Raw genomic sequence first — 20,480 nt, 5'->3', positions numbered from 1 at the left:
ACAGAGTGAAGGAAAAACATCAAGTGCTCAGCATATGTGGAAACTCCCAAGACTGTTGGAAAAGCATTCCTCATGAAGCTGGTTGAGAGAATGCCAATAGTGTGCAAAGCTGTCATCAAGGCAAAGGGTCGCTACTTTGAAGAATCTCATAGATGAAATATTTTTGATTTGTTTAACACTTTTTTTGGTTACTACATGATTCCATATGTTATTTCATAGTTTTGATGTCTTCAATATTATTCTACAATGTAGAAAATAGTAATAAAGAAAAACCCTGAAATGAGTAGGTGTTTCCAAAAGTTTGACTGGTACTGTCCAAGGAAGAATTTTTGGGGGATTAAAAACAGAGTATGTGAAAAAAGAAGACCTAGAATTGAATTTCCTCAGACCACCTTTAATGAAAACATCTCATTCTAATGAATGGGCTTATTCCAAGAACAGATAGTTGAATGCATAATTGCAAATCAATCAGGTCATACATATTTTGCAGAATTTCCTTTCGCGCTGGTAACAGTCAGTCCAACATACACCAGTAAAAACCAGGAAACAGACAGACAGCTATGTCAACAGTCCAGCGAATGGGAAGTCAGTGGTTAATAATCAAACGCACTGCTGAAGCTGCGTTTATGACTGCCTCCACCTCTCCAGTTGCCGCCGCCTCCGCCGTTTCTGAAGCCACGGCCACCTCCCTGTCCTCCGAAGGAACGTCCATATCCACGGTCACCACCCATGCGCGGTTTCTCCTCAAGCTCAGGAAGCTCTGTGGCGATTGAGAGCTGCCAACGTCTACCATCCTGCCAGGCATCCTGAGGAGAAGACAATTGGAGTGATCACCGCAAGGACAATAGGGTCTCTGTTACTAACCACATGATCTACGGTGGCCTTAATTAATGAAGCCTTTGTTTTTAACAAAAAATAAAGTGATGATGGATTGCGTGTGTTGTGAAATTTGAGGCAGTAGCATCACTCTGGCAGAGCTTGACAGTAAGGCTTGGGAAATACTCTAAAATGCACACAATGAAAATGCAGTTTGAGAAATGGTCTTGGATAATTGCTCTTCTCAGCTTTGAATAACATTAAACCAAGCCTTTTACATGTGTTCAATTCGTCACAGTTGAAAGGAAAAGTATCTGCTCTCGACTTACCTGGTACTCCTTTACCTTGTCAGCCGGAACATCAAAACAGACTCCCTGCAGAGCAAAAAACAATGCTCACTGATCAAATTTTTGCTTAACATCAGACAAGAAAATTACAGAGCCTCAATAGTATTGCTATTATAGTACAAAGAGTGAAGGAGGGTGGTTTTATTTCAAAGGTAGAGACATCACCCTTCTGACCGGAAGCACAATGAATGACAAATGTACCATTTTGCCCTTGAGGAAGGTCATCCCCCGGATCATGTTGTCAATCTCCTCTCCCAGCTGCTCCTTCAGACCACGCCAGGCACAGCCAATGTTTTGCAGCTCCTGAGAGCAGTTCATTGTCATTGTGGTGTAGCCCTGGATGGATTGAATAACAAACATTAAATACAAGTTCGAAAGTTCGAACCATTCAAGATGCATTTTAAACCATTATGGGCATTTACACATGTTGACATGTCCTTCATTATTCAATTGCTACATGTAGACTGAGCTAGCGGGGTCTAAACACTCACAGCGTCAGAGTTGAGGAGGGACCTCTGCTCCAAGGCAGTGGCTCCTGATATGTGTGCCAGGGCGGCAGACAGGGCCTCCACGGCCCCACGCTCCTCAATCAGCTTGGTAGCAGACACGCGGAAATACTCAATGGCTTGGGGAGGCACAGAGTCTAAAAACCTCACTGCGTCTTTACTAGACGATTTGATGATGTCATTGGCAGTGGGCACTCCAACTCGCTTAAATGTAATTCCTGCTTTCTGCTCTACATATCGGAGCTGGTCTTCCTCTTTGCGTTGGTAGAAACAGATGCAGACGCCAGTCCTGCCAGCCCGACCAGTTCGACCTGATCGGTGAATGTAGGACTCCACATCCTGGTAGAGGGACAACGAAGCCTTCACGTTAATACCTTGTTGTGACTAAATGACTAAAATGTTGTTGTTGCTAGATCAATTAGTGTTACTACACATGTATAAGAGCATCTAACATGGTGTTATCACAGTATTCATCTACCTTTGGGGGTGAGCACTGCACAACCAGGTCTACCTCTGGGATGTCCAACCCGCGGGCAGCAACGTTGGTGGCCACTAAGACCTCGAAGGTGCCACTTCTGAAGCCTTTCAGTGTGATCTCCCTCTGCTTCTGAGGAATGTCCCCATGAAGTGACTGGGAACTCTGCAACATTGAACACAATCAGACCCGAGAATGAATAAGCCAATGAACCCCATTAGAAATAGACAACTACCTCACTTGACTTTCAATGCCATTTACATCTGTTCATGTCAAACCTTCCAGGTTGATCCTTGTATCAATGTCCTACCTCACTAATTCAGTGTGCACTGTGTACCAAAATTAAAACTAACAATCAACAAAGCTACGGCAGGTTTCTGGTACCTGTTTTATGGAGGCGTTCATTGACAGCTCGTTGGCATCTTTCTTAGTCTCACAGAAGACGATGGTGCGGCCGTGGCTCCCGCTGTAAACCTGCACCACATCCCCAATGACTGCAGCCCTCTGGGACCAGTGACACGCTATGGCAAGGTGCTGGGTGGGGAGGAAGAGACAGAGAGGACTTTTAACAAAAAGTGTTGATCAGTGTGAAAACAACTATGTTTAGTAGGCCTGAGTGAACCACACATTACAAAATGAGAAACATTTTTAAATGACAGCTAAAAATCAGTATTGCGTGGTCTTTTACCAGTTTGACATGAACAGAAAATGTCAAATGTATGCACGCATGAGTAAGTCGCTTTCGATAAAAGCATCTGCTAAATGGCGTGTATAATTATTATAAATGGGGTGGGCTAAATATGGGTAAAGCTGCTAAATAGCTAGGCTATATGTTAACTGGTTTGTGTGTAAGCAGCTGATGTGCCTAAAATAATGTTGTTTTTGATCACTAGAGTGCTTCCAGGTAAGACACACTTGATCTTTATCGCTGCATTACAGCCAAGTAGAAACTACAATAGTATGAGTCTGGGGATACAAAAATATGAGTTAAAGGCTAAAGGAGCTGAAGTTAGAAGAAACTGGATGTGCATTTCTTAAGAACCATGAAACTATTATGACATTTTCATCACCTGAAAAAACATCTTAATAGCAACCAGATGGCTTCATGTTCCTCTACAGAAGTATTAATAAATTAAACATTTGGTTTCTAAAATGTACAATTTCAAATATGAAAAATGTCATCTGAATTAATCTGAAGTGTGAGAATTAAAGTGGAAACCATTGTCATTCAAAATGACCCATCACTTGCTGAAAGGATAACAAAATAGTTTTCTTTCTTACCTCTACTGTGGTGGCAGCTTTCTGGGTCTTTTTGCCAATGAGGTCCACATGCTCATAGGTTGGCCTCATGTACCTCTTTGCCACATCATACACCCATGATGGGCATGTGGCAGAGAAGAGCAGGGTCTGGGGGTTGGTCTCAGAGTCTGCCCACAAAGAAACCTTGGATCAGTTCTGTGCATTTATTCAGTATTAAATGTTAAGACACACTATTTTGGCCTCCCATCCAACCCAAGGCAAATCTACAGTATATGACCTAAATCAATCCCATATGATAATGTCTCATTACCTTTTTGGTAAGACGCAGACAGTATCTCCTCCACCTGTTCTGCAAAGCCCATATCAAGCATTTGGTCCACTTCATCTAATACAACGTGCTTCAATTGAGACAGGTCCAGTTTGTTATTCTGTAGATGGTCCTTGATACGACCAGGAGTTCCCACTAGGATATCGATGCCACTGCGGATCGCATCAACTGAGAGAAAACAGATCAAAATGATTTTCCACAAATATGATCAATTTAACCGTATATGCAATTTATAGCATCACTTTTCACAAATAAATAACAGGCACTTTGCAATGAAGCCAAATCGGGCACAACTAGAGGATGTTAAATTGAAAAAGTAAGAAATGGGAATGAAACTCACGTTGGGGGTTGTAGGAGCTCCCACCATAGAAACAGGTAACAGACAGTTTCTTTGTCATGTCCTTGAAATCCTTGGATACTTGAATAGCCAATTCTCTGGTTGGAGCAAGGCACAAAATCTATAGAAGTGGACACGGTTAATGATGGAGAAGAAAAAAAACGAAGTATTTCGGTCAAAAGATTATACATGCTCTACAAGACTATATTATGTAGCTAATTGACAATATCTTAGCACTAACAGCACATGCTGAATATCTGATGGCAGTATCTGCAGCAGACCTACCTTTGGGGCTCTGCCCCTCCTCTTGTCATCTGGGTCATTTTGGAGTTTCTCGATCAGCGGAATGGCAAAAGCTAAAGTTTTCCCAGTGCCTGTTCTTGCCTGGCCAATCACATCCTTTCCCTCGTACACAGAATTGAAGGTTTGTGTTTGAATGTCAAAGAGGTAAGATATGCCTCTTGCTAGAGGGAAAAGAGACGATTAAAATGTAGGTAGCCCAAATATCAAATAACAGACTGCACGTTTAAAAATGGGTAACTCAACTGAAAAAGCATTTTAGTTGAATGAAAATAGACAAACAAGAAAAAAATACCTTGAAGTAGTTTGATGGTGTTGGGGGAGATTCTGAAGTTGGAGAAGGCTCCCTCTTTCTGTTCTGGCGTCTCCTAAACGCATGAAAACAGAAAAAGCAACAGACTGACAATGTTCTTAAAGTCCTTTAAATGATTTTTCCACAAACCACTTCACTGATGAATCAGAACATCACTGGAAAGACTCACGGTTTCTTTTCCACTGTCGGAGTCCTCGCTTGATTGTGCTGGAGTTGTCGCCGCGGTATGCCCATTAGTTTGTGCAATCAGCTTGGGAGTCTCAGGCAACACTCCGTTGACGACGACTTTTTCATCTGTCTTTTTTTCCTTTTTCTTCTTCTTCTTCTTCTGTTGGTAATGGCAGAATGGGACATGGTAAAAAGATGCCTTGCCATAATGATTACCGATTAACATTTATTCTGTTGACCTAGCTAGTTTCAAAAGGTCTGATTATGAAATGATTATATTAATTCCCATCTGAAGACTAGCTCAAATAAACAATGTGTATTTGAAAAACAGATCAATACCTATCCTTCGTAATGCAGTATTGAGTGTAGACGTGTTTTATCAAAACAATATATAATATAAGTAACCTCGGTTGCGTTGTCATTGTCTGCAGACTCCTCATTGGAATGAGATGTGTTGTCCTTCAAAAGTGATTCTTCTGCGTTGCCGTTAGTTTCGTCCTCTTTTTCCTTCTTCTTCTTCTTCTTCTTCTTGGGAGCAGGAGGTTCACAGTCAGGTTCCTCTTCAACAACCGTTTCCTGTTTCTTGATTTTCTTTCCCTCCTTGGTCTTCTTCTCCTTTATTTTCTACCAACCAAACATAGTGCACCAGACATTATCACAGGGCACCAGACATTATCACAGGGCACCAGACATTAGCACAGGGCACCAGACATTATCACAGGGCACCAGACATTATCACAGGGCACCAGACATTAGCACAGGGCACCAGACATTAGCACAGGGCACCAGACATTAGCACAGGGCACCAGACATTAGCACAGGGCACCAGACATTATCACAGGGCACCAGACATTATCACAGGGCACCAGACATTATCACAGGGCACCAGACATTATCACAGGGCACCAGACATTATCACAGGGCACCAGACATTATCACAGGGCACCAGACATTATCACAGGGCACCAGACATTAGCACAGGGCACCAGACATTCTCACAGAGCACCAGACATTATCACAGAGCACCAGACATTATCACAGAGCACCAGACATTAGCACAGGGCACCAGACATTAGCACAGGGCACCAGACATTAGCACAGGGCACCAGACATTAAGTTGAAGGGGACAGAATAGTTGCACGCTATATCAATGTATAGCTATATTTCTTATCCATGTGTAGTTCATACATAGGCCTACCACATAAGAGTTAACTAGTGAACTAGAACTTAGTAGAAAGATGGATACATTTGGCTCCCGAGTGGCACAGCGGTCTACGGCACTGCATCTCAGTGCTAGAGGCGTCACTCAGTGCTAGAGGCGTTCGATTCCAGGCTGTGTCACAACCGGCCGTGATTGGGAGTCCTATAGGGCGGCGCACAATTGGCCCAGCATCGTCCGGGTTTGGCCGTGGTAAGCCGTCATTATAAATAAGAATTTGTTCTTAACTGACTTGCCTAGTTAAATAAAGGTTAAAAAAAATATATATTGTATTGGATAAATTGTTGCTGATCAGCAAGTTAGAATGGAAACATGTAGAGCAACGTCATCCATCAAGTGCTGTACGTGGCACAAATTGATAGGCTGTGACTGTACCCGAGTACATGGTGGGCTCGCAGAGAGTCAGGGTTCCTGCCTGTGGGAACGTAGCTCAGGAGGCTACAGGGACTGCAGTAAATACAGTGCAGCTCAAGAGGCCGGGTTTGACCTTGCAGCTCTGAAAACGTCACTAATCCAGTATTTCAGGTGCCGAAGTCGATCATTGCTTATTACGGAAGCAGCTGCTTTATAGGTCGCAGTTGTAAATGAGAACTTGTTCTCAACTAGCCTACCTGGTTAAATAAAAATAAAAAAAGTGAGATGCATTGTTGAGTGCTACATCCCGAGGGGTTCGTGTTGATTGTAAGGAGATTGTGACAGTCCCTTGAGAAAGGAACAACAAGATATACATCAGGAGAAGTGTAGTGTTGTCATAAGGAGACGTATAATTGGAATACAGAGGAGGAATGAAGGGAAAAAGAGAGGCAGAGGAGGTCTAAGAGAGAGAGGGAGGGAGAGGGTGAGCTTGAGTCAGTTAAAAATGGCAGAAGAATGGTAGAAAGTGTAAGCTGAATGAGCTGAAGACAGGAGAACTTGAAGTGAATGAGGGCGAAGTATCGGAGGTGGTAGGTGTGGTGAAGTTCTCACAGCCTGAGGCTTGCACCGAGGGTCAAGATAAAGATGAGTCTAACAGTAGGAGTGAAGTTTTTGGAAAAAGTGGACCTTTGCCTTTTGGCTGATCCATTTGTGCTTTCAGGGTGGGTGAAAAAAGAGTTGGGTTCTGTGGAATTGTGAGGGTAACCAGAAGTAGTCTTGTGATAACTGTTTGTTTCTGCTGGACAGAGGGAGAAGGAGCTCAACGTTAAACAAATGGGGGCAAGAAATGTGAATTGTTTCGCTCTCAAGAAAAGGGCGCCATTGAAAGGAGTGATTACTGGGGTAGCGGTAAATGTTAAAGCTGACCAACTGAAGGGGAAGATTCCCGATGTTTGTGATGCTCGTCGTTTGGTGCGAAGCAGACAGAGCAGCGAGAGTGGTGAAACAGAAGAGCCATTGTCTGTTGTTTTGATGCTAAGTCTTTGCCCGACAAAGTGTTTTATAAATTTATTTGACCTTTATTTAACTAGGCAAGTCAGTCTTATTTTCAATGACGGCCTAGGAACAGTGGGTTAACTGCCTTGTTCAGGGGCAGAAAGACAGATTTTTACCTTGTCAGCTCGGGATTCGATCTTGCAACCTTTCGGTTACAAGGATATATAAGTTACAGGATGTGTTAAGTGGTGTTGTCACATCATTTCAGGTTGTTGGCATGAGGTAGGACTAAATAGATTTAAATAATGGAGTAGGGTGGTGTTATTTGAATTACATTTGTTATTTTGAGTGTGTAGTGTTTGATAGTAGGGTATTTGTTTATTTTTCAAGCCAAGTAAAAGGGAGTTGTATTCCAGTCTAGTAGGTGGCGGTAATGCAACATATTGGATGCCAACCGCAGTTAAACCTCCCGGAAGAAGAGGACGTGGTGATCCGTCTGTTTTGCGGATCAGCTGACCACGTGTCATGGGCACGAGGCTGCGCGCTAGTAGCAATGAACATGTGGTGATGGCTAGCTACTTTCTACAAAAGACTGACAGTTGTTTAAACCTCTACTTGTATTTTCCCGTAAAGCTTACCTCTAACATAACGGCAATACAATTTCAACAATATGACGACATTATATACCGTTAGCTACCCTCGCGGATGTAGAATGTAACGAGCTAGCATGCAGTATAGCGGGGCTAGCCAGCGGGTATAGTACAGTTTCGGCTATTTAACGAGCGTTAACCAGCTATTTGTGTTCCATTTTACTTACTTTGGGTGTCGTACTGCCCGCACTAATGTCCATTTCACCTTCCATCCCGATGTCTTCGGTTTCAAAAATAATCTTTGATGGCATCTTCCCCGGTTGTATTCCCTTAAGAGTGGACACAGGCTAACCCTACCGGCACGCGTACAGAAAGGAACGGCACGACTGTGGGGTGTTGCGCTACAGCTTTTACAAACATAGAAATTGAGTAGGTAGAACGGCCCTCTCGTTGGAAGTCAGTACAGAGCAACTTAGACGTCGTGATGTGGAACTTTAGGTTGGTTCTTTAGCTTGTGTCTTCTTCTTAGTTGTTTTATGCGCGTTTGTACTGCATTCAATAACAATGTTCATCTAATCTGTGCTGACATATGATAGTTTTATGAAAATTATGTACACAATATACCTATATCTATTCTACTTGTTCTAATTCTAGGGATATGACGGAAAGCGAGAGGAGTCAATACAGATTGGCATTGCGTTGGTTAGTGTTGGGATTTTTTTGCGCAATCACTATTGTCAGAGCACAGAGAGTTGCTAGTTCACTCACTCACTGTTGGACGATTCGATCTGGCAATCGTGCAACTTCTGGCCCGTCTCTCTAGCCTACCTGGGCCCACACCAGAGAAACACACTGATATTATGGTAACGATTCCAATCAGTTTGTCATGATAGCCGATCTAAAGAAAAATAAAAATGTATTTTTTTCTTATGATATAAAGCACTCAATGACTGCAAACGTCAAATATCTGAATATATGTTGCAAATGGCTAATCAAATCAGATCTGGGCTAAACATTTTTTAAGTATTTCAATTCATTTCAAACAGACTACTTTTTTAAGTAAGACGAGCCTTTTTTTTCAAATACAAGTATTTTAACATGCATTTGTACCCAGGTCTGTTTGGCCCTATGGGTATTTGAAATGTGTTTAGGTCCCGTGTGGCTCAGTTGGTAGAGCATGGCGTTTGCAACGCCAGGGTTGTGGGTTCGATTCCCACGGGGGACCAGTACAGCAGAAAAAAATGTATGAAATGTATGCATTCACTACTGTAAGTCGCTCTGGATAAGAGCGTCTGCTAAATGACTAAAATGTAAAATGTATTTGGAAACAAGTAGGCTATTTGAAAATAGTTTCAAACAGTAGGGTGTTTTATAGGAGATTATTTTAAAATACTTCAAATAGAAGTAGTTGGATTCAGCCATATTATTTGAAAATACTCAAATACATAGAAAATAAGTATTGGAATTACAAACACTTAAATATGCATATATTTGATCCCAGGTCTGCATCAAATGGGCCATGATTTCTAAATATATTCCAATGTGCTACACTTACTGGGTAATTAGACCTAATAATAATGAAAAAAAAACAGAAAAATATACATTAAAATATGTTTTCCCCTATAATATTAGGCTAACAGTGTGGTTGTCTATATAAAAAGGGAAAGAAAATATATTGCAAATAGGTGATTAAAATAGACCATAACATTCCATTATATTATAATACATTGTACTACATATATAGGCCAGGTCATGAAAAAAATTAATAATAGCTCTTGGCAGTTGTAATATTGCCTTGACCAGTGTCTGCTGCTTTGGCGCTGGGATAAATTTGGAACAACGAGGCACGAGGTGACCAGCTGGCTTATTCTAGAACTAGACTGTACAAGGGGACTCCCTCTGATCTGTACGTGAGGTATGGTGCGGAGTGCCCATTGAATGGAAACGCACGTAGCCCCTGCCATGTCACCCCTGAAAGTGGTATAACCGGCCAGAGCAGGCAGCCCAAGCTCAATGGGCATGGCATACATCCAGATGGTTTTCTGAGCCTTGGACAATTTTCAGCTACATTATTTAAAAGCTACACATAAAATAGGCCGTTTTTATTATAATAATTAGGCCCACAGCCCTACACTACGAATGCTACTACTACTACCACCTTCTAGGCCTACTACTACCACCTGCTACTACTACCACCTACTACCACCACCTACTACTACCACCTACTACTACCACCTACTACTGCTACTACTACCACCTTCTAGGCCTACTACTACCACCTGCTACTACCACCTGCTACTACCACCTACTACTACCACCTACTACTGCTACTACTACCACCTACTACTACCACCTACTACTACCACCTACTACTACCACCTACTACTACCACCTTCTAGGCCTACTACTACCACCTGCTACTACCACCTGCTACTACCACCTACTACTACCACCTACTACTGCTACTACTACCACCTGCTACTACCACCTACTACTACCACCTACTACTACCACCTGCTACTACCACCTACTACTACCACCTACTACTACCACCTACTACTACCACCTACTACTACCACCTACTACCACCACCTACTACTACCACCTACTACTACCACCTACTACTACCACCTACTACTGCTACTAATACCACCTACTACTACCACCTACTACTACCACCTACTACTGCTACTAATACCACCTACTACTACCACCTACTACTACCACCTACTACTGCTACTAATACCACCTACTACTACCACCTACTACTACCACCTACTACTACTACTACTGCTACTACTACCACCTACTACTACTACTACTACTGCTACTACTACCACCTACTACTAATACCACCTACTACTACCACCTACTACTACTACTACTGCTACTACTACCACCTACTACTACTACTACTACTACTACTACCACCTACTACTACTACTACTACTACTACTACTACTACTACTACCACCTACTACTACTACTACTACTACCGCTACTACTACCACCTACTACTGCCACCTACTATGCCTACTACTACTACTACCACCTACTACTACTACTACTACTACTACTACCACCTACTATCCCTACTACTACTACTACTACTACTACTACTACTACTACTACTACCACTACTACTACTACTGCTACTACTACTACTACTACTGCTACTACTACCACCTACTACTACCACCTACTATCCCTACTACTACTACTACTACTACTACTACTACCACAACTACTACTACTACTACTACTACTGCTACCACAACTACTACTACTACTACTACTACTACTACTACTACTACTACTACTACCACCTACTACTACTACTACTACCACCTACTACTACTACTACTACTACTACTACTACTACTACTACTACTACTACCACTACTACTACTACTACTACTACTACTACCAGTGGCGGTCAGTGACGTTTAAGATGAGGGAGGACCATTTATTTTTAATGAGCATGGCCTTATTTCTATTACAGCATATTGGATGACTCTCATTCATATTCCATTCACCCAGTTCAATGTAACAGCGATAGGTTTAGGCTACTACATGATAATCAAATTTACCCTATACCCATCATGAGGTTACTACAACCTATCCTATGAGTTTGCAACGTAGGTGCACACAGGTCGAGAGACAAATTTGAGGTGACAGACAGTGACATTCAATACCGCTTTGCACACCCTTGCCTGCATCTAGCAGCAATTTCAGGGGGAGCCCCAACCAGGACTCGAGCCCGGGTTCAGCGACTCAACCCAGGAGATATTGGCTTAAAGACAGTAGTGTAAAGTACTTAAGTAAAAAATACATTAAAGTACTACTTAAGTCGGTTTTTGGGGGTATCTGTACTTTACTATTTATAACAACTTTTACTTCATTGCATTCCTAAAGAAAATACTGTACTTTTTACTCTGTACATTTCCCTGGCACCCAAAAGTACTCGTTACATTTTGAATGCTCAGCAGAACAAAAAAATTGTCAAATTCATGCACTTATCAAGAGAACATCTCTGGTCATCCCTACTGCCTCTGATCTGGCGGACTCACTAAACACACATGCTTAATTTGTAAATTATATCTGAGTGTTGGAGTGTGCCCCTGGCCATCCGTAAAAAAAAAAAAAAGAAAATGGTGCCGTCTGGTTTGCTTAAGTATATTTTAGCAATTACATTTACTTTTGATACTTAAGTATGTTTAAAACCAAATACTTTTAGGCTTTTACTCAAATAGTATTTGAGTGGATAACTTTTACTTTAGTTATTTTCTATTAAGGTATCTTTACTTTTACTCAAGTATGACAGTACGACAATTGGGTACTTTTTCCACCACTGCTTAAAGAAGCACTCAAGCTATTTTTGAACTTTTCCTGTTGAAAAACAAAATCCCATGAATAAGTATAGAAATTTGTGTTGACCAAAATAGTGTTTTTCAGACACAACTGAAAGCCATTGGTCTGATGGTGTCCTCTGATGTCATCGGCATCCTCCTCTCTTGCTTGTGGGAACAATAGAGGAGCTGTAGAGAACAAAAGAGGAAAGTCCATGTCATGAGGACACCTGGACCACCTATTGAGATGTGCCTGTAGTTAAGTAAATCAGGTGATAAATGAGGTGAAAAGGAGAATGGAGTTGGACCTTAAGGTCCCTATCATAAAATTGACAATGATAACAATTATATAGTTTTGTGACCATTAATAATACTCATCCTCAATAATTAACATCATCATCCTCCTTCATATTCCATTTTTCAGATGAAATAAAATAGCTGAAATATCACTGGAACATAATATGGAAAAAGCTCCCTCACGACGCCAGGACAGCGGAGTCAATCACCACCTTCCGGAGACACCTCAAACCCCACCTCTTTAAGGAATACCTGGGATAGGATAAAGTAATCCTTCTAACCCCCCCCCCCCAAAAGATTTAGATGCACTATTGTAAAGTGGTTGTTCCACTGGATATCATAAGGTGAATGCATCGATTTGTAAGTCGCTCTGGATAAGAGCGTCTGCTAAATGACTTAAATGTAAAATGTGTACAATGGATGCGTTTAAACAAGCAGACAATTTCTGATATTTTTTTACCACTAATTGATCTTTTGACCAGTCACATCAGATATTTTCACATCGGATCTTTTTCAGAGCTGATCTGATTGGTCAAAAGACCAATTAGTACAAGAAGATCAGAATTGCGCTGCCTGTCTAAACTGCTAATGTGTGCAGTCTGGGTCCTCCAAAAAGACAGCCTCAACACCAGCCTCCACTGTTTCTGTTCATTTCTTAATTAACAGGGGATATTATTGTATATGTTTTGTTCTTTTTTAGTACTATATTTAAAATAGTGCCTATATTTCATAATACATTTAACCATCATCCCTGTTTCCGAATGAGGCTGCGGCAACCTATATCTGTGGTGGTATTTCCATTGCGCAAGAAACATGCCCACGGGACTACGGTGATATGTTTAACCTTAGTAAGTATACAGTGGGGATGTGACGAACAAGTGGGGTAGGGAACAGGAGGAGACTGCATTTATGGAGTTATCAACAAAGCATCACGGAGGGCTTGCGCAGGGTCGTTAACCAATGATGTTTGTATACATCATTGAGTGGAACAAGAGAGGACACTGCAGCGGAAATGTGGGTTGGGTCTCACCATAGCCGGACATGGAGACTTTGACGTCATGGCAGGGACTCCCTAAAAGCAGCTGTTGAAGAGTGTCACGTCGTCAGCCTCGTAGTATCAAAAGCGTGTGATTCTTTTCCGAATGAAAGCGCACGTAGACACCGGCAGCAGAGTATATACACGGATACTTCAGTTTTCACTTTTGCAAGGATTCTATGCACGTATTTAAGAAGAGTGCGTTCACGATGAATGTAAGTAACACAATACGTTTGTCTTGTTTTATAGATGTTCCATTTTTATTATGTGCCATTTATTAGTTTAAAAAACTATACTGAATGAAAATGTTATTGTTTCAGAATTTTATCCAGTGTTCCATACTTATTGCAGCTAGTGCCAACTTTATCATAGTAACCCTATTACTGTTATTTTCATGATCAATTTGTTGAGTGAATCAACAGAAATCCTAGTTTGTAATAATAGGCTGGAATAATAGGTCTATAATGAAGTTATTGATAGGCCTATACTTTCTTGTTATTCTGTCTGGTTTCTTATTGTGAGATTATTTTGTATGTAATAAATGCAAAACCAAATCAACCTGTTGTGTGCATGAACAACAGTTCTATAAATCTGAAAAGTATTATATTGTCACCATAGAATTGGGACAGGAGACCTCTAGAATCATAGAACAATAGCCTATTTTAAATTATCATTACATTCTCATAATATTTGCAATGGTCTAGTTAGCCTATAGATCTCAAAATGCTCAATACAGTATGTGCAAACTTCACACATATTGAACAAAAAGACTCACGCCACACCATGAAGAGTTTGTTTTAATGACTTGTTCTAATCTCTTACCTAGGTGAGAACATATCCTTTAGTGGTCAGCACCCATGCTGTGGCCCTGCTGAGGAAACTCAATTTTCAGAGAATGGAGGGGCAATTTTGTGACTGTGTGATTCGACAACATCTGAACCCGGTGAAACTCTATCTGGCCCACAAAAATGTCCTTTCGGCTTCTAGTCCCGTCTTGGCTTCCCTTCTCCCCAGTAAAGGTGCACTGCTGGACTTGCAGTTTCCATCCCCTTCAACTGAAATTCTGGGGTCTCTTTTGGAATTTATCTACACTGGGACACTACCCCCACCAGATCAGGATGAATCTATTATCTCTGCTGCTACTTATCTGCAAATGGATGAACTACAGAAGGCTTTAATAAGAAGGAGCACACTGGACACATCATCTGAGTCTGACTGCACTGTTGCAGGTCAAATAATCTATCTATTAATTATTGAAATCGTGTAAGAATAATATCACATTGTGTTCTAATTTCTAAAATCATATATTCTTTCTAATTTGTATATTCATTCTTTCAGCAGATATAAACCCCAATATAAAGAGGAAATGCTCAGATCAGCAGCAAAACAAGAAGAATGAACATTCTCCATCGCAGTGTACACCAACCCCTCTAAGTTGTGAAGTCGTCCCCGTCATATGCCATGTCAGCACAACTGGAAAGCCTTCTTTATTGTCAGAAACCAGACCTAAAAGCAGAAAATTGAACAGTGAGTCTGACGTGACCATAAAGGAGGCAGGAGTCAGTGAACGAAAGGTGACACTTGGTCATGGACATAATTTAAAGCACTATGGATTACAAACGGATGATAATTATGAGGCAGCTTTATATGAGTCACAACCAAAACAAAGCAAGATTTTATCTGGGAGTGCATGCTCCAATGTCCAGGATGTGACCATGGCTGCCCCAGAGGATGCAGCATATTACACAAGAAGGCGTCAAAGGGAGTTGGATGAAAAATCTGTATTACAAAGTTCTGGGAATGCCATCCTGACACATACTGCTGTATGTTCAGAAATTGGTGAGGAGGATGACACTGAAAACACCACAAATCAGGAATTTACATCCCACTTCAATACTTCAAGTCATTACTCCAGGATTGATAGTTGTCCTCACTTAGATAAAACTTCCAAAGGTAGTGATAACGAAGGGGTAACTACAATAGATCAGTCAGAGTCAAACAAAGAGAAAGGTTCTAAATGCCACCCCACACGGCAATTTGAAAATATTTCAGATGCTGATGAGTACATCCCTGATAATGCCATAGAAAACACCCCTAAGGGTAAATTAAAGGATTTATGGAGTTCAATGATCACCAGTGGATATTGTCCCCAGGGCGACGAAACAAAATGCTTTCAGAGTGCCTCTAGATTCAATCTATGGACTGAGGCAACGAGCTACTCTACACTAAACCCAAAATTATCTGAGGAGGTAACATCAAACGAGAGCAGATGTGATATCAAGGGCAGTAACACTAACACCAACGAAATGGAAACGTATCAAGGACAGGTTCGCTATCACTATCTTGCAAGGGAAAAACATCACCCTGTACAATCCAGTGACTCGGACGACGATGGTCTGTATAGTGCCATGGCTAACTCTGACCTCCGAGAAGGCCTTGGCATAAATGTCAAAGCCAGCACCTCAGATTTCGTTTTACTGGACATTTCAGCCAAACATCCCTCGGCAGAGTACCCTGACTCCAATGGGAGTCAACTAGGTGTGGGTGTACCTGCATCTGCCTCTGTCCAGCCTTACCAGTGCACTATGTGTGATAGGGCCTTCAGCCAGCGAGGCTCCCTCAACAGACACATGCGCTCCCACCTGGGTGTTAGGCCCTACTCCTGCCCCCAGTGTCCCATGACCTTCTCCAGACAGTACCGGGTCACTGAGCACATGCGCGTCCACCAACGGGGCTGCGAGGACCTTCAGAGGACAGGCCCCACCTGATGGCAGCAACAATTAAAGCAATGGAGCTTCAACTGAAAATCCTACACAACTTTGGAATTAGGTCAGGGCTAAGGCTTGTTCAAATCTATCAATATCAGTTTGTGAGATAGAGTTGATCAGGGTTCAAGCCACTTGTGAACTGTATCCAAAAACCTTTTGGGAAAGCGCTTTTGGTATGATAGTCTGTGCTACCAGCCATTTGATGAAAAGGAAATGCTTTCAGATGTTCTGTGTCACTTCGAAAACAGTTTGAGAAAGCACCTTTTGGCATTAGTTTATTGTCGTTTGATGAAGTGAAAATGAATCATGAATCATCAAGATGGATTTCTCTTATACTCTATTTCAAGTGGCCTTATATTCATGGGTTGCACATTTCGTCACAATATTGTTTTGAACGTTAGTTTTAGGACAGATGCCCAGCTGAACATTCTACTCAATGCAGTCTCAATGGGTGTTGAGGAAGATTTTGTCTAAAGTGCATTACTGTGGCTTGGAAACACGATGACATTTCAAAAGGAGGCAAATAATTAGCAGGGCAGGCCTTTGTCATCATTGTGATGTCGCCAGATTGACTTTAGATACAGCATAACTTTAGCTAGCTAGCTAAGATTGAGGGGAGAGCACTGACATTTTAGCTAGCTAACATTAGCATTGCTAGCTACAGTGCCTTCAGAAAGTATTCACACCCCTTGACTTTTTCCAAATTTTGTTGTGTTTAGCCTGAATTTAAAATGGATCAAATTGAGATTTTTTTTGTCACTGGCCTACACACAAGACCCACTAATGTCAAAGTGGAATGATGTTTTTCAAGTTTATAAAAATGTATTAAACATGAAAAGCTGAAATGTCTTGAGTCAATAAGCATTCAACTCTTTTGTTATGGCAAGCCTAAATAAGTTCATGAGTAAACATTTGCTTAACAAGTCACATAATAAGTTACATGGACTCACTTTTTGTGCAATAACATTGTTTAACATGACTACCTCATCTCTGTACCTCACACATACAATTAACTTTAAGGTCAATCCATTGAGCAGTGGATTTCAAAAACAGATTCAACCACAAAGACCAGGGAGGTTTTCCAATGCCTCGCAAAGAAGAGCACCTATTGGTCGATGGGTACAAATAAAAAAAGAAGACATTGAATATCCCTTTGATAAAGGTGAAGTTATTAACCTTTGTGTAGTCTTAACATTCTTTATACTCCCCTTGTCCTAAGGGTAAAAAATGACCCACCTTCACTAAACCCCTAAAATAAAGCAGCTTCATTGAATTTTAAACCCCAACACTATTTTGCATTAAGAAACAACCTGTCATTCATTACAAACTTTGTGAATGTCTGGGGTTTCCCTCTTCACAATGCAGAAAGACTGCATTTAATCAATGGACACCACTCGATTTTATTACAACACACCTGTCACACTTGTTTTCTTTACTAGAGGTTTATTATTATTATTGTTGCTAAAGGTACTGCATAGGTGTAAACATATATTTTTTTAGCAAGAGATAGCACTTGTATAGCCTAAAAGTAGCAGAAATGTGCATAAAGTAGTTTTGAATTCATTTTATTGAAGGGAAACAATAAGTCTTGAACCTTTTTGTCAACACAGTGATATATTGTTATATACTGTACAGTGAGCAATTCAACAACAAAATACTAGTCTTCTCCCATTTTTTTTAAACCATTGCCCCCACCCACAAGGTGTATACACAAAAACTTGCATCCCCTGGTTCTTCACCGGGCCTCCACTGGTCGGCTTCCCTGTGTAGACTTGCATCTTCCAAGCGTAGCTGGATTGTACGTCACAGGCCACCCATATCTTGATGCCATACTTTGCTGGCTTGCTGGGCATATACTGCCGGAAAGGACAGCGAACGTTTGACAAAAGGGATTACTATCAGTAATTAGTATCAGTGTCACAGAAAACAATCACATAAATCAATGATATATCAATAAATTATACAATTAACAATGAAAATCACTTACATTACAGATATGAAAATAGAAATGTACCTCTGAACGGAACCAGTTGCTCTTCCACTGTTCCTTCAGGCCCAGGGTTGTAGAGGTATGGTTGACGCTCCACCCACTTCTCTCTTATGGCCGCCAGTTTGTCTCTCATACGTCTTGCAGGTCTTGACTCATTGTTATCAAATCGTAGAATTCATGAGAAAGTGTGAAAGACTTTCAGTGACATCATGGCATGGAAAATCACTCTTCCACTCTCTGCATCCCAGAGACTACATGTTGCCTTGCCTCAGGACCTATACACACCTGCTAAGATTAGCAGCCCTATGTAGGCATACAGGTCAATCTCATCCATCCTTTTCCAGTTGTCTCCATATTTACGGAAATCATCCACATTTGTGGCTGGTGTGGCTGGTGTGATGAACATGTTGACTGTTGAGCCGATGTCCTGGGAATGGGCAACTGCATGTCTTGTGGGCCCTGGGGTCTTCCTTATTACATTTTGTGTTGCCATCCTGCCCTGGTTGTCATATGGTGACAAGGACCATGTTCATTTGCTGTTCTTTGACAAAAATGTCTCTCTTTCAGCCTGGGGGATTTCTTCTTCATCTGAAGATGATGCATCGTGCTCTGGGTTGTATTCTCCCCCATCTTCTTCTTCAGATACATCCTCCTCTTCAAAATCATTGTTCTCTTGTTCCTCCTGGACATCTGAAAAAATCTGATCTACGACCTGTTGGGCACTGAAACGTGCACTCATGGCTTCAGCAAAGAGAGAACTGGGGTGGATTTTCATCTGCAACACCTTTATTGCCTCTGACTGCATTCCCCATTAGTAAACAATGCTTGTCTGAAATGCTGTTTATTTTGTCTGTGAACTTGAGTCATGTGCGGGGTCATGGAAGAGAGATGCTGCACATGCACAAGAACGTTTTAGTTTTGTCTGAGTTCAATCAGTAGCACACAATCTCAATTTCTCATTGTGTGTGTGTGTGTGTGTGTGTGTGTGTGTGTCTTTGTGTTTTTTGTGGTGTGTAAATGTGCTGCCATCCTGCCCTGGTTGCCATAACTGCCGGGTCAAAATTGACCTTAAGACAATCTTTGTACCCTGGAGGTGTACAGCTTTCATGGAAATATGAACATAGGCGATGTTTCACTTTTCCTAATGTTGGGTTCACTCTAGGAAAAGTCATCAAATTTCAAAGTGAAAAAATATAATTTAGGGGGTTTTCTCTGCTGTTAAACATAGTGGCGGGTCATTTTTGACCCTAAAGACAACACAAGGGTTATACTTTGGATGGTGTATCAATACACCCAGTCACTACAAAGATACAGGCATCTTTCCAACTCAGTTACCGGAGAGGAAGGAAACCTCTCAGGAATTTCACCATGAGGCCAACGGTGATTTTAAAACAGTGTGTGTGTGCGTTCGTGCGAGTAGAAAACTGACCCTACTTGTAGAGAAACACCAATGCCATCCTCCTCTCTTTCATGTTGACGGAACGGTCTATGACTCTGTCATGCAGTACACGCTGTTAAGATGGCGCCGACAAAGATGGCGCCGACAGAGATGGTCGCCTCGCTTTGCGTTCTTAGGAAACTATGCAGTATTTTGTTTTTTAATGTATTATTTCTTACATAGTTCCCCAGGAAATTGTAAGTCTTATTACATACAGCCGGGAAGAACTGTTGGATATAACTTACCAACATTACAACCAGCATTACGACCAGGAATATGACTTTCCCGAAGTGGATCCTCTGTTCAGACCACCACCCAGGACAATGGATAAGCACGGGGAGTTGGCTTAGGTCTACCGCCTGACCTAGCCAATCTTCCCGTGTGCCCCCCCCAAAAAAAAATTATCTTGGGGCTGCCTCTCCCACTTGCCAATCGGCGCGTATAATGCCTCGTAACGGCGCCGCTCCGCCTTGGCTGCCTTCAGCTCCTCCTTAGGGCGTCGGTACTCCCCAGCCTGGTGCCAAGGTCCTGCCCCGTCCAAAATTTCCTCCCATGTCTATAACTCCAAATCCCTCTGCTGCTCCTTCCTCCGC

The 20,480-nt window shown here is 41.7% G+C and overlaps 2 protein-coding genes across 2 annotated transcripts; one reads left to right on the top strand and one right to left on the bottom strand.

The window, feature by feature from the left end:
• Positions 1-373: 373 nt before the first annotated feature.
• Positions 374-8,574, bottom strand: LOC115201630 (nucleolar RNA helicase 2). Its single transcript, XM_029765417.1, has 14 exons — positions 8,237-8,574; positions 5,256-5,474; positions 4,852-5,010; positions 4,665-4,737; positions 4,355-4,533; positions 4,073-4,190; positions 3,715-3,900; positions 3,426-3,571; positions 2,529-2,678; positions 2,148-2,309; positions 1,655-2,008; positions 1,365-1,499; positions 1,146-1,190; positions 374-806 (listed from the first exon to the last, which is right to left on the bottom strand). Exons 1-14 carry the CDS (start codon positions 8,318-8,320, stop codon positions 594-596), a joined length of 2,223 nt encoding a protein of 740 aa, XP_029621277.1. The 5' UTR covers positions 8,321-8,574; the 3' UTR covers positions 374-593.
• A 4,907-nt stretch (positions 8,575-13,481) lies between these two features.
• Positions 13,482-17,305, top strand: LOC115201628 (myoneurin-like). The gene is made up of 3 exons (XM_029765416.1): positions 13,482-13,906; positions 14,518-14,920; positions 15,033-17,305. Exons 1-3 carry the CDS (start codon positions 13,871-13,873, stop codon positions 16,457-16,459), a joined length of 1,866 nt encoding a protein of 621 aa, XP_029621276.1. The 5' UTR covers positions 13,482-13,870; the 3' UTR covers positions 16,460-17,305.
• The last annotated feature ends 3,175 nt before the right edge of the window (positions 17,306-20,480 follow it).

Source organism: Salmo trutta, chromosome 10, assembly GCF_901001165.1.
Source record: "Salmo trutta chromosome 10, fSalTru1.1, whole genome shotgun sequence".
Classification (NCBI taxonomy): domain Eukaryota; kingdom Metazoa; phylum Chordata; class Actinopteri; order Salmoniformes; family Salmonidae; genus Salmo; species Salmo trutta.
The sequence above is the reverse complement of the archived record's forward strand: the minus strand, read 5'-3'. Positions and strand labels throughout refer to the sequence as shown.

Bases quoted from the DNA above. Each gene is read 5' to 3' on its own strand.
- LOC115201628 (XM_029765416.1), top strand. From the start codon at position 13,871: ATGCACGTATTTAAGAAGAGTGCGTTCACGATGAAT. The intron at 13,907-14,517 runs GTAAGTAACACA...TCTCTTACCTAG, and splicing joins AGAGTGCGTTCACGATGAAT to GTGAGAACATATCCTTTAGT. The intron at 14,921-15,032 runs GTCAAATAATCT...TTCTTTCAGCAG, and splicing joins GTCTGACTGCACTGTTGCAG to ATATAAACCCCAATATAAAG.
- LOC115201630 (XM_029765417.1), bottom strand. From the start codon at position 8,320: ATGCCATCAAAGATTATTTTTGAAACCGAAGACATCGGGATGGAAGGT. The intron at 4,191-4,354 runs GTAGGTCTGCTG...CCACTTCTATAG, and splicing joins GGAGGGGCAGAGCCCCAAAG to ATTTTGTGCCTTGCTCCAAC. The intron at 2,310-2,528 runs GTACCAGAAACC...TCAATGTTGCAG, and splicing joins TGAACGCCTCCATAAAACAG to AGTTCCCAGTCACTTCATGG.